This window comes from Acartia tonsa, chromosome 15 (assembly GCF_053477335.1).
Source record: "Acartia tonsa isolate MP-2025a chromosome 15, ASM5347733v1, whole genome shotgun sequence".
Classification (NCBI taxonomy): Eukaryota; Metazoa; Arthropoda; class Copepoda; order Calanoida; family Acartiidae; genus Acartia; species Acartia tonsa.
Window position 1 is genome coordinate 15,499,679 of NC_137274.1, and position 13,041 is coordinate 15,512,719.

Sequence of the window (13,041 nt, forward strand, 5' to 3'; positions counted from 1 at the left end):
TAAAATCTAAGTAACCACTGAACCGATTGGACTCTACTCTGCAGGGAATATACCTACTGGTCCTGTGATGGTTTTAAGCTATTTTCTAGGGGGATGAGACAGCCCCACCACCCCCCCCCAACCAATTATTTTTTTTAAACTAAAATTTAAAAAGGGGGGTCGACTACCCACCCCCTCGGGCCCTCCCCCCCCCCCAAAAAAAAAAAAAACAATTTACTTTTCTTTTAAAATCTAAATAACACAAAATTAGGTTGATCAAACCTCTTAGAGCAAAGCCCCTAGAGGCTAGGGGAAGAGCTAGCAGACGAAATTGGTCCCCAACAGTAAGTTATATACCTATATTTATACATTTAATGATTAAACAATAAATTAAAGAAAAAAGCTGACTCTTGTACTTTTGTAAAATACTGACTGCAGTGAAAACAAAAAACACAGTTCATAATATACAGGTCGAGAAAATCAAAACAAAAACATTGAAAATTTAATTTCAAAATTAATTTTAAACTTTTTAAAATAATTTACAAAATAAATTAAAAGCTAAAGTAGCGAAGCTACTCAAAATGTTGATTGTCTGTCCGTCTATGTTGTCAAAATTTGATTAAGGATCGCACAATTCAGATTCTGATATGTACGTTTAGGAATGACCGATTGAATTTTGATATTAAAAATATTGATGGAAATATTTTTTATTATTCTAACATCTACTTTATAAATAACTATGTCCGTCTGTCTGTCGGTCATTAACATTTTTATATACTATATTTTGCCCATGCCTGTGACATAATGTACAAAAATATCTTATTGCTTAGTAGTATATAAGGTATTTTTTTGTCTGTAGCGAAGGATCTAGCTAACCGCTAAACCGATCGGGTTCTCCTTAACAGGGTAGCTTCTCATAGGTCCTGGGAAGGTTTATAACTATTTGGGGGGAGGGTACCACCTCTCTCCGAAGAGAAATCGTCCCTAGAAACAAATCCCCCCCCCCCCCCCTTGGGATTTAACCCTCATCAAGTGCCCCCTAGAGGCCTCTAGGGGCGTAGCCGCTAGTATACTATATTATGCCGCACCTGTGGTCTAACGTACAATAAAAAAATAGTGAAGCTATTTTTTGTCTCTGTATCTTATTAAGGATCTCGCTAACTGATGAACCATTATGTTTCTCGATCTTTTACAGAAAAGCTTCTTACACGTCCTTCGAAATGGTTTTAGTCTATTTTATTTAGATAAATAAGTCTGAATATGGTTTTAGGTTAGCAAATACATATAAACTAGTAAGGGTTTTAATTTTATGTCTAGCTTAAGGTTTCAATTAATAACCACTTGACTGATCAATTTCTCCTGTTAAGGGATGCCCTCGGGTTGGTTTTTCATATTTAGATTTAGGCCTTGAGATTGTTCTAGGCTTTTTTTCAACATTCATCACCATTGCACAGTGTGTTAGGACTTACAGACAAAAGTGGTGTAATCAAAGGGTTGGCAGTCTGCAAGGTTTTAGACCAAGTAATTATTTGGTTCAAAGATATCTCGTGGTGTACATATATACCTATGGGCTAAGGGGTTTAGAAAAATAGCTTAAAACCTGCCTCAGTAGTGTATTATGAAATTTAAAACACCCTTATGAATCTAATTTGGCCAAGTGGTTAGCAAGATCTTAATGGACTTATAAAAACCTTTGATTATACGTTTTACAATACATATTGTTTGGAATGTTGACAATTAGTTTCAGCCTTCTATCTTAAATAGGCTCAAAGAAAATCGCGTTTCCCCCAATTCGTGTTAATGTTATAATCATTATTCTATTCATTTTCAGATTACATATGTGGTTGAAAAGTTTAAACACATCTTTATAATGAATTTTGATAATTGGAGCCGAAATAATATTTTTAAAGACATCTACAAAGAACAGGTTTGTACTTTGTATAATATCCTTATAATAAAGTAACAGGATGTCTGTTTGTCTATGTGTTTGTATGTTTGTGCCGAAGGATCTCGCTAACCGCTGAACCGATCGGGTTCTCCTTAACAGGGTAGATTCTCATAGGTCCCGGGAAGGTTTATAACTATTTGGGGGAGGGCACCACCACCCTCCCAAGAGAAATCATAAAAAAATCGAATTCGTTTTTTACCTATCAGAGACTTGAACGCAACATTGCAAGGTATCGTAGAGACTTGAATTGTATTATTAAAAAGATATATTCTAGAGGCCTCTAGGGGCGTATCCGCTAGTATATATTTATCCTACCTAACATTTACAGGAATCACCATCTAAAGTTTAATATATATCGGACAATTCAAACATGCTCAAATTAACGAAAATACCATACGGACGTACGTACGTTATTATAGAAAAGCTTCGCTCTACTTTGGTAGGGAGGGAGGGAGGGGACCTTAGCTGTTTATTACACTGGTCCCCAAATTTTTGTAATAAAGTTTTCTTATTCTTCGACTTAATAACTTTTGCGACTATGGAATTTGATTGGTTATTTCTTTAAGTTGAGTGCTCCATCTACAAAAGGGTTGTTTTTATATATCATCATTGGTGATGTACATCATTTTATCGGCCATTGTCTTATCCTCACACATACCTGGATATAACAATTGTATACCTAGTATAATTGTTATTTCTAATCGACATAGAATTTACCATTTTAAACTTCAATAAATTATTTAGGTATGTTTTATCTACCTACGAATTATAAATAGCATTGAACCTTCCCTGAAAATTGTAAAATGAACAAGCCAGCGGTTTAAGAGACCTTAGCAAACAAAGATCATGATACTATAGTATATATTATACAGGAGTCTTGATGCAAAGTTTAAAGTGAAAAGAACGATTTTAACATATATTTTTCCATAGGTTTGGTTGAGTATCTGTTCCGAACTTGAGAATGATTTGTATCATGATACAACAATTCAGTGTAAAGTAAGTCGTAACTACCTTTGTCTGTCTGTCTGTCCGTCTGTCTATCTTTCTTTCTATCCGTCTGTCTGTCCGTCGTCTGTATCTCTGTGCTTGTGTGTCCGTCTGTCTGTCTGTCTGTCTGTCCGTTCGTCCGTATAAAGTAAGTCTCTCTGTCTGTCTGTTTCTCTATCTGGCTATCTATTCTATACTATGCTGTACAATTTCATTCAGTGTAATGTAAGTAGTAACTACCTTTGTTTGTCTGTCCATCTATCTATCTTTCTGTCTATCCGTCTGTCTGTCCGTCGTCTGTATCTCTGTGCTTGTGTGTCTGTCTGTCTGCCAGTCTGTCTGTTCTTCCGTATAAAGTAAGTCTCTCTCTGTCTGTCTCTCTCTGTTTTTGTCTGCCTGTCTGTCTGGCTGTCCTTCCGTCTTTACATTGCTGTACAATTACATTCAGTGTAAAGTAAGTCGTATGTCCGTCAGGAAATCGGTGTAAATTAACTAAAAATTTCCATCTGTATGTCTGTTTGTGCGTTTTTCGGGCCGTTTGTATGTTTGTCTGCAAATAAATATATTATAGGTACCTACTTAAATATCTTTTTTATTATTTGTGGCAGAAAAAATCCTCCAACAAATGTTTCATAAATCTTTGAACATATTTTCAAGCAACATTTCTTAAGAAGCGAAGCTACTCTATAATATACCTTGGTTGTTAGGCCAACGAATAAGAAATCGTTAGCTTAAGAATTTGGGGACAAGTGTAATAATCAACCAAATTCATATGCGTTGGCTAAACATCTTTCGTGACTTTAATTGAGTTTTGATTGGTTGGTTAATTTAGTTGAGTGTCCAAACGTTTCAAACATTAATTTTAACATACAGAAGAAGTAATTTTATGTATCATCATTTGGGATGTACATTAACTATAGGTTATTGTCTTATCCCTTTAGATCCCTGATAACTAATATTATTATAATTAAGGATGGAGAGAGAGTTAGAGTTTCTTCCTTCCTTCTGGCCACATTATCTCCGTACTTACACAGCATACTAAGAACTTTGGGCACATCAGAGGTACCTCATTAATTACCTCATACGGGCTGGGATGCTGTCCATAACACTCAAACGCCATGGTCCAACAGCCCAGGATAACTAAGGGGGGTCAAATGTCTCCTTTTCTGTCTAAAAACACGAGGTATTAGGTTAATTAACACCCTTCAGACAACCAACTCTGATTACACAACCTTTTTTATGATTTCTTTTTGGTGGGTGGTGGAGCCCTCCCTCAAAATAGTTTGTTATAAACCTTCCCGGGACCTATGAGAAGCTACCCTTTTAGGGATAACCCGATCGGTTCAGCGGTTAGCGAAATCCTTCGGTACAAACATACAAACACAAAGACAAACAGATATCCTGTTACTTTACTACAAGGATATTTGCATTTTGTCCGTCCATCCGTCCGTTTGTAACACTACGGGGGAAATGCGTTTCATGACTGACATTGAAGACAAACGGCTGAAATTTTAAGTGAAGATTTTTATTTTTTATGAACATCTGCACTATTCATTTTTTGTCCGTCTGTCTGTTGGTCATACTTGAAAAGACAAAAACCTTATCATTTCAGTTCAAAAAGGCATAAGTTTTTATGAAAACTATTGAGGGGGGCACCGTAGCTCTGTGGTAACGCACTGAGTTACGGTGATGAGAATTCGAGTTTAAACCCAATGTGTTGCAATCACAACATATTGTCTCAAATTCTCCTATCAATTCACGCAACCTCTTACCCTAGTTGCGGTAGAAGGGATATTGTTGGGTAGTTTGGATGCTTAATTATCTATAATAAAAAGTAGCATTACCTCTTGGGGCAAAGCCCCTAGAGGCTAGGGGCGAAGCCGCTGGTCAAATATATAATACCAACACATCCCTTTATCCCAGGCTTCTCTGAGGAGAGTGTTATTCATTACGGTGACTTAATCTGGGACACCTGCCATACTCAAAATCGGCGAGGGTGAGGTAAAAGAGACAGCGTGTTAAGTTATACTAGAACGTGGAGCTTAAGCTGGCCCTTTTGGCTATACAAAAGTGTCTCAATATACACCAGGAGTCTTAGCTCTAAACTCTAAGAAACTATGGCTAATCAAAGAAATTAACTATTATTGTTTTAGGATTATTACTTGGTGCTGCTGGATATTGACTCGGAACAAGTGAAAGAGATGCTGAACCTTACTTTTAGGAAAAATATAATCAGTAATTAGCCAGGCGGGGAGGGGACATGGGGCTGTTTAAATTATTATACTGGTCCCCAAATCTTATAATTACGTTTTCTTATTGTTGGTTGGCTTAACAACCTTGGAGACTATTATTGAATTTTGATTGGTAACAGGATCTGTTTTTGTGTGTGTACCGAAGGATCTCGCTAACCACTGAACCGATATAATTCTCCTTAAAAGCCAGGGGCGTCCAAGCTTTTTATTTTGGGGGGGGTAAAATTTTTTTAGGGGGGGGGTAATTCGTGTTTGGGGGGGGGTAAAATGGCGCGCGAAGCGCGCCGCAAATTTTTTTAACCCCTCCAAAATTTTTACCCCGGGGGTAAAATTTGCTTGGGGGGGGGGGGGGTAATTACCCCCCCTGAAATCTGTTGGCAGGGATAAATTTAGTTTACCCCCCCCAAAATTTACCCCCGGGGTAAAATTTTTAGGGGGGGTAATCTAAATTTTATTAAATATATAGTGTTAATATGCGCGCAAAGCGCGCAAATTTTTTTTTTATTAGAGATTTTTTATTTTGGGGGGGGTATTTACCCCCCAAAATTGTTTGGGGGGGTAAATACCCCCTCCTATATGGTTGGGGGTGCCTACGGCTACCCCAGGGTAGGGGTAAATTTTGATTGGTAACAGGATCTGTTTTTGTGTGTGTACCGAAGGATCTCGCTAACCACTGAACCGATATAATTCTCCTTAAAAGCCAGGGGCGTCCAAGCTTTTTATTTTGGGGGGGGTAAAATTTTTTTAGGGGGGGGGTATTTACCCCCCAAAATTGTTTGGGGGGGTAAATACCCCCTCCTATATGGTTGGGGGTGCCTACGGCTACCCCAGGGTAGGGGTAAATTTTGATTGGTAACAGGATCTGTTTTTGTGTGTGTACCGAAGGATCTCGCTAACCACTGAACCGATATAATTCTCCTTAAAAGCCAGGGGCGTCCAAGCTTTTTATTTTGGGGGGGGTAAAATTTTTTTAGGGGGGGGGTAATTCGTGTTTGGGGGGGGGTGCTACGGCACCCCCAAAATCGTTTGGGCAACCCCATCCCAAGAGAAATAAGGAAGGGTCGAATTCAACCCCTCACACTCCAACTTCAAGTGGCGTAGCCGCTTGAATGTTTGAAAGTTTTCTTAATTTAAATTTTCGTTTTTTAAAATCATTAGGTACCTATTTACAAAAGAAATCTTCCAAAATATTTGTAAAAATCCTTTAAATCTTATATTAATTTTTAACTTTAGTTTCACATTGACATCTGAAGAGAACAAACATAAGCGAAACTTGGCCTGGGGGACATTTTTTTTCGCGTATTTTCCGTTTTTTAAGACCATAAAACAGGGATAGAACTCTGATATTTGGCATGGCAGTTTCTTTAATATGGAACTGTGAAGAAACGGCGGCAAAACCGGCGCTGTCGCTGAAAACCAGTATATATCCCGCCATTTTTTTTTGCTTCTTGCTAAATTATACATTCCTAATTAAAACATTTAGGACAAGCAAGTTGACCTTTCATTTGCTCTTGACACTGGTGATTTTTTAGGATTTTAATTTTAAAACATGTCCCAGCCAACGCTACCTACAGATATTGTCATCCTTTTTTATTATTTACCTAAACTTGAGCTATCATCTGATTATTTTGAACTTTGTTAGAACTTTGAGAGGTGAATGGGGCTTAGAGACGAAAGGTAAGGCAAATGTATTAGTAACACCCAACAGACAATCAACCCTTTGATTGCAAGGCCTGTGCCTGGAAGTCCTAACTGTGCGTGCTTATAAGTTATGGGCCAAGGCATTTCCCCTTTCATGGATATCTCGTTCTCGTGTGACTGACATAGCAGCAGTTCATAACATTTTTACATCCCCTACATACCTTGGTGTGGACTCGAACCCGAAACCTTGTACTTTCAATATAAAAAAAAGGGTTTAAAAAATTTGGGGCACATTTTTCTCACATTTGGATGACGATGTATCCTCCCCAAAAATAGTTATTAACCTCCCCAGGACCCATAAGAAGCTACCTTGTAAAGGAGAATCATATCTGTCGAGCTGTTTTGAGATCTTAAGCTATAGACATACAGACAATGACATCCTGATACTTTTATATTAAGATAGAGGTTGCATATTAGGTTCTTATATCAATGTAACTAGCGGCTACGCCCCTAGGGGTGTTTTCTCTTGAGAGTGTGGATGTATTCTTCCCCAAAATAGTTAAAGTCCTCCCATGACCTATAAGAAACTTCACTGTAAAGGAGAAACATTTTGGTTTCAGCATTTAGCGAGATCCTTCGGTACAAACAAAAAGACAAATACACAGACAGACATCCTTTTACTTTACTATATGTAATATTTCAGGTATAAATGATCTGGAGGACCTGTTTGCTCATATTGCAGTATTGAGAGGGGATAAAACAGGTCAATTCTTAGTAACTAGCGGCTACGCCTCAAGGGGCACTTTTGTTGTGTGTAAGGGGGGGGGGGGAGAGAGTTTGGAACCCCTACCATCTATATTTAATCTTGATTTTAAAACGGAAAAGTAAATTTTTACTTTGAGGATCATTTTTCTATAGAGACGATATCTCTTTGAAAGGTGGTGTTACCCGTCCCTAAAATAGTTGTAAACCTTCCGAAGACATAGGAGAAGCTATATTTTAAAGGAGAACCATATTGGTTTAGCAGTTAGCAAGATCCTTTGGTGCAAACAGACAGACATACAAACTGATAGACATCCATTTATTTTTATATAAAGATTCCTTATAATAATAAAGGATGTCTGTGAGTCTGTCCGGCTGTTTGTACCAAAGGATCTTGCTAACCGCTGGACCAATCTGGTTCTCCTTTACAATGTAGCTTTTCCAATTATTTGCTTTCGTTAGTGCATAGTTCCCTTTACGATCAAAGAGTATAAAACCAAATATAATAAATTAATAATCATTCACTTTTTCCAATATTGCTTCGAATCTGATCAAAATCCGGTGGATTAAAACCGGATCTAAGCCATACCAAAAAATCATGTTTAGCGTAGAATTACAGACAATTTTTTGAATATTAAAATAAAAATCATAAATTTAATACCTACCAGTCTTGATTGCTCGGGCGTTTGGCCACTCAAAGCTAACAAAACTGGCTTTAATCTTAAAACTTTTTATTTTAATATCCGCGAAAATCTGTCTATAACACGATGAGATATATAACTAACAATTGTTTTTATTTTCAGATTTGAAAGAAGAAGTAAACTTGTATGTAAAAGGTAATTTTTTCTCTCCCTAGTATGGCCCCGAAACCTAATAATATCCGCTGGATTAAAACCGGCTCTTAGCCATACCTAAAATCACGTATCGCACTGTAAATTGGAAATCTTTCAGGGCCAGCAAAACTGGAATTATTCTTGATTATTTCATTTTACGGAAAGTTGTTTAATACCTGACATGAAGTTTGAAACGTGATTTTTAACTAACCTAAAACTGTGACAATTTTTTCATCGCAGAACTTTTTATTTTCAAAAATTACAAAATTATAACTGGAAGACAAATGAAGGGTGTGGGATTGGATATTGGACAGTAAATTCTCATGGACCTGGCGGGTACCCAAAGTTTATTTAAGCATCTATTATTACTTGGCCCGAATGTTAAATCTTGATCAGCTGGTTAAATCTTCAAGTGTCCCAACTTTTCAACCAATAATTTAAATTATGTTTAGCTGAAGTGGATGAAGACTGCCTGGTACCTGAATCCCTGGACAACAACTATTCCAGAAACGAGACCTCATCTCCGGCACATAATCAAAGCCAAGGTGGGTCAAATGCTCAGAGACCCCAAGGGATAAGACAAATAATGACATACATCCCCATTGATGTTTAACAATATTACCCTCTTCTGTACATTAAATTATAGGTTGAAAAGTTTGGACACTACTTTGTAGTTTCATTTGTAACCAACCAATAAAATCAAATGCAAGCACCCTTTGTTTTTTGAAAGGGTAATTTTTTGTATTATAATTGGGGATGTACTGTACATCAATTTAACGTCCATTGGCTTATCCCTTTAGATCCCTGACTATTATGTATGAGGATAAGATACAGCCCGGGGAGGGAGGGAGGGACATTGAGCTGTTTATTACACTGGTCCCAAAAGTTTTATGATAATGTTTTCTTATTCGTTCGTTTAACAATATGGGGACTTTTGTCAAATTTTGATTGGTTGGTTCATTAAGTTAAGTCTCCAAACATTATAACCACTAAATGTTAAATACGGAAGAGGTTTACTGTTCGTTTGTCTTTCCTTCTGATTTTATTGATGTTTTCATCCTTGTTTTTATATTTTTAGATGAAAAGTGTGATTTAGAGGATAAAAAGTTTATACATGATATTGAGGGTAAGCAAGTATTAATAATTATATAGGTGGTATAGGATTGGCAATCCGTCCAATTTTCGGACCGGATCGGATTCTTACAAAAATCCACAAAAAAAACCGGATTAATCCGTGCATTCCGATTTTTTGACGGATTTCGGATTTTTGGTTCCGGATTTCGGATTTTTGGTTCCGGATTCTAGCAGTATTTTAAAAAGCCTTTTTTAAAATGAATTACTTAAGGGATTATAGTTTACCGGGTACTGGTAAGAATCTAAAGCTGCGTTTTTTCATATTTTCACAGTAACTTTTCTCCTTTTTCGACCGTACATCCGTCTCTAAGAAACCGTCAGGGGAAATCGTGAATTTTTTTGGCTATTATTCAAGATAGATAGCTAAAATTTGCTATGGAGAATCCATGGCGCTTTATCTATCAGCTTTCAGTAAAAAAATTGGGTATAGTCCCTTTCGTGACAACGCCTTTTGGGCGTTTCGTCGTATTTTCAAAGAAGCTTTTGTAGGTTAGGTTAGGTGAATACCCAGCAGGGTTAGAGCCCCTCGCATTGGCTAGAAATAGGAAAAAAACAACTGTGAAAATACGAAAAAACGCCCTTTAAGAGGTGTTGTCACGATAGGGACTATACCCAAATAATTTACTTGCTCCGTCAGTCTTTCGGTCATGCTTCAAAAGACAAATACATATATTATACAAATAGGTTTCGTGATTTTAATTTTTTTTTTTTTAGAAACTGAAGCTAAATCTGGTTTAAATGGTTCCTTACAGAAGCTATCTACTTCTAACGAGACTGACCATGATACCTGTACCAACAAGAAGGGGTGAGTTAACATGGCTACGAAACTGATTAATATCCGCTGGATTAGAACCGGTTCTAAGCCACACTGAAAAATCATGTATCGTATTATATCCAGTTTTCTATGAATATAAAAATGTACAGTCATAAGATTAAAATCAGTTTTGTTAGCCCGTTCATTCGGCATCTCGGGTTTAGCAAAACTGGTTTCAATTTTATAAATTGTAAATTTTTATATCCGCGGAAAGCTGTTTTTAATACTATGTGATAAATAACTAGGTATTAAGAAGTTGTGTTATTAAAGTAAAAGAATAGATAGAGGGGTAGTGAGCTATATATATAACTCTGCTCACAACAAGATAGCATATCCGCTCGTCGTCGTGGAGGTGATAGGTTAGAATCTCGACTTAACGCACGTTAAAAAGGGTTCCCTACTGCTTATATGTCCGCTATTTCTCTCTCTTTCTCTCTTTTTCGCTGTCCATCTCTCTGTCTCCCTCTCTCTCTCTCTCTCTCTCTCTCTTTCTTTCCTTCATTCTCTCTCTCTCTGTCTTTTTCTAACTCTCTCTTTCTCTCAATCTCTTTTTAGTAGCGCAGCTTCTCTATAATTAACTGTTTGTCTGTAAGTTCGTAACTTTATGATTTTCTTTATTATTCAACAAAGACGACTGAAACTTTTATCAATATTCCCTATACTATGATCTTCTAGTATTTAATTTACTTTATCCGTTGATCTGTCAGTTATGCCACAAAAATATAAATATTAAAATATATGTGAAAGGTTTCGTGAATTTCATTCACGATATTTTATGCTTCGCTATCTATGGACGTTGTCATCCTTGTATATTGTCTCAGAGAGAGAGAGAGAGGACAATGGGCTGTTTATTACACTAGTCCCCAAAGTTTTATAATAATATTTTCTTATTCGTTGGCTCATTAAGTTGAATGTCTAAATGTTTTAACCACTAATTTTAATCTACAGAAGGGACAATTTTGTGTCTCATCATTGGTTATGTACATCAATTTATCGGCCATTGTCTTATCCCTTTAGATACCTGATATTGTCTTCTATTTAGAATATTCTCAGAAGGAGAGAAGAAAGTGAATGGAAAGATTGCTTCGAAATTGAAATCAAAAAAGAAACTAAAAAAGGTATTTCTTTAAAAATAATAGAAGCTTACTATCAAATTCAAACTTAGCATTAGGGTTGGGCCGGATACTTTTTTGGCCGGATAACCGGATATCCGGAGTCAAAAATCAGCCGGATATCATGTTAGCTGATAGTTTTAATATCCGGTATCCGGCCGGATATCCGGCCCAACCCTATTTAGCATAATGATTTATGTATCAGTAGGGTAGAGTAAGGCGATGCGAAGTCGGTAATTTTTGCGGTTTTTATTTTTTTAAAAAGGGGGAATGGTTTTAGGCTATTTCCTTAGTAATTTAGCCTTTTAGACTTTTTTTCTTAGTATTTTAACATTTTAAGTTTAATCTCGGATAGTTTTAGTCTATTTTTCTACCTCCCCTAAGGAGATTAATTTGACATATTAAGTGGATGAATTTATGCTATTTTTCTTTGTAATTCAGCATTTCAGGTTTATGGTTTTAGGCTATTTTCCTTAGTAATTTAGCTTTAAAGTTTAACCTTGGATGGTTTTATGCTATTTTCTTTAGTAATTTAGCATTTTGAGTATAACCCTGGAAAGTTTTAGGCTATTTTTCTAAGTAATTTAACATTTTAAGTCTAAACTTGGATAGTTTTAGTCTATTTTTCTGCCTCCCTTAAGGAGATTAATTTGACATTTTAAGTAGATGGTTTTATGCTATTTTCTTAGTAGTTTAGCCTTTAATTTTAACCTTGGATGGTTTTAGGCTGTTTTTCTTGGGTTTTTAGCGTTATGAGGTATTTTCTTGAATGGTTTTATGCTATTTTTCCTTAGATCCCCGGCAAAGCTGGAGCCGGAGCAGGCTGGCCGAAGGGAACCTTCCCCAAGGGAACTTTTCGCAAGAAAACCCGGCACTTTTGTGATCAATGCGACTCCAGCTATACAAAAATACACGACCTCAAAATGCACATAAGGTCAACTATTTTTAAAAGCGAAGCTTATCTATAATTAGGATAGGTCCGTCCGTCTGGATCGGATGGCTTTTTTCGTAAATTTAGGCGTGTTAGAATAGTCCCATCGATTTCAAACCAGTGTGACTCTAGCTATACAAAAATACATGACCTCAAAATGCACATAAGGTCAACTATTTTTAAAAGCGAAGCTTATCTATAATTAGGATAGGTCCGTCCGTCTGGATCGGATGGCTTTTTTCGTAAATTTAGGCGTGTTAGATTAGTCCCATCGATTTCAAACCAGTGTGACTCTAGCTATACAAAAATACACGACCTCAAAATGCATATTCGGTGAGCTATTTTTGAAAGCGAAGCTTTTCTATAATTAGAATCGGTCCGTCCGTCTGGATCGGATAGCTTTTTCGTTAATTTAGGCATGTTAGAATTGTCCCATCGATTTCAAACCAGTGCGACTCTAGCTATACAAAAATAGACACCTCAAAATGCATAGGTATTCGGTGAGCTATTTTTGAAAGCGAAGCTTTTCTATAAATTGGGTCGGACTGTCTGTCCATACGTCCGTCCGGAACAGGTAGCTTTTTTGTTAATTTAGGCATGTTAGAATAGTCTTATCGATTTCAAACTTTGCATGGTGATTCCTTTAGT

At 36.7% G+C, this 13,041-nt stretch overlaps 1 protein-coding gene across 14 annotated transcripts in view; it reads left to right on the forward strand.

Moving 5' to 3' along the window:
• Positions 1-1,799: 1,799 nt before the first annotated feature.
• Positions 1,800-13,041, forward strand: part of LOC145307623 (uncharacterized) — a 38,041-nt gene continuing 26,799 nt past the window's right edge. For all 14 annotated transcript variants that reach the window (XM_080150091.1, XM_080150092.1, XM_080150089.1 and 11 more), the window contains exons 1-12: positions 1,800-1,906; positions 2,858-2,923; positions 3,887-3,976; positions 5,068-5,131; positions 6,805-6,843; positions 7,511-7,570; positions 8,373-8,405; positions 8,855-8,947; positions 9,481-9,528; positions 10,251-10,341; positions 11,393-11,468; positions 12,257-12,396. In XM_080150091.1, the coding sequence (XP_080006217.1) occupies positions 1,850-1,906; positions 2,858-2,923; positions 3,887-3,976; positions 5,068-5,131; positions 6,805-6,843; positions 7,511-7,570; positions 8,373-8,405; positions 8,855-8,947; positions 9,481-9,528; positions 10,251-10,341; positions 11,393-11,468; positions 12,257-12,396 (857 nt within the window). In that variant the 5' untranslated portion in view covers positions 1,800-1,849. The remainder of the gene's footprint in view (positions 1,907-2,857; positions 2,924-3,886; positions 3,977-5,067; positions 5,132-6,804; positions 6,844-7,510; positions 7,571-8,372; positions 8,406-8,854; positions 8,948-9,480; positions 9,529-10,250; positions 10,342-11,392; positions 11,469-12,256; positions 12,397-13,041) is intronic.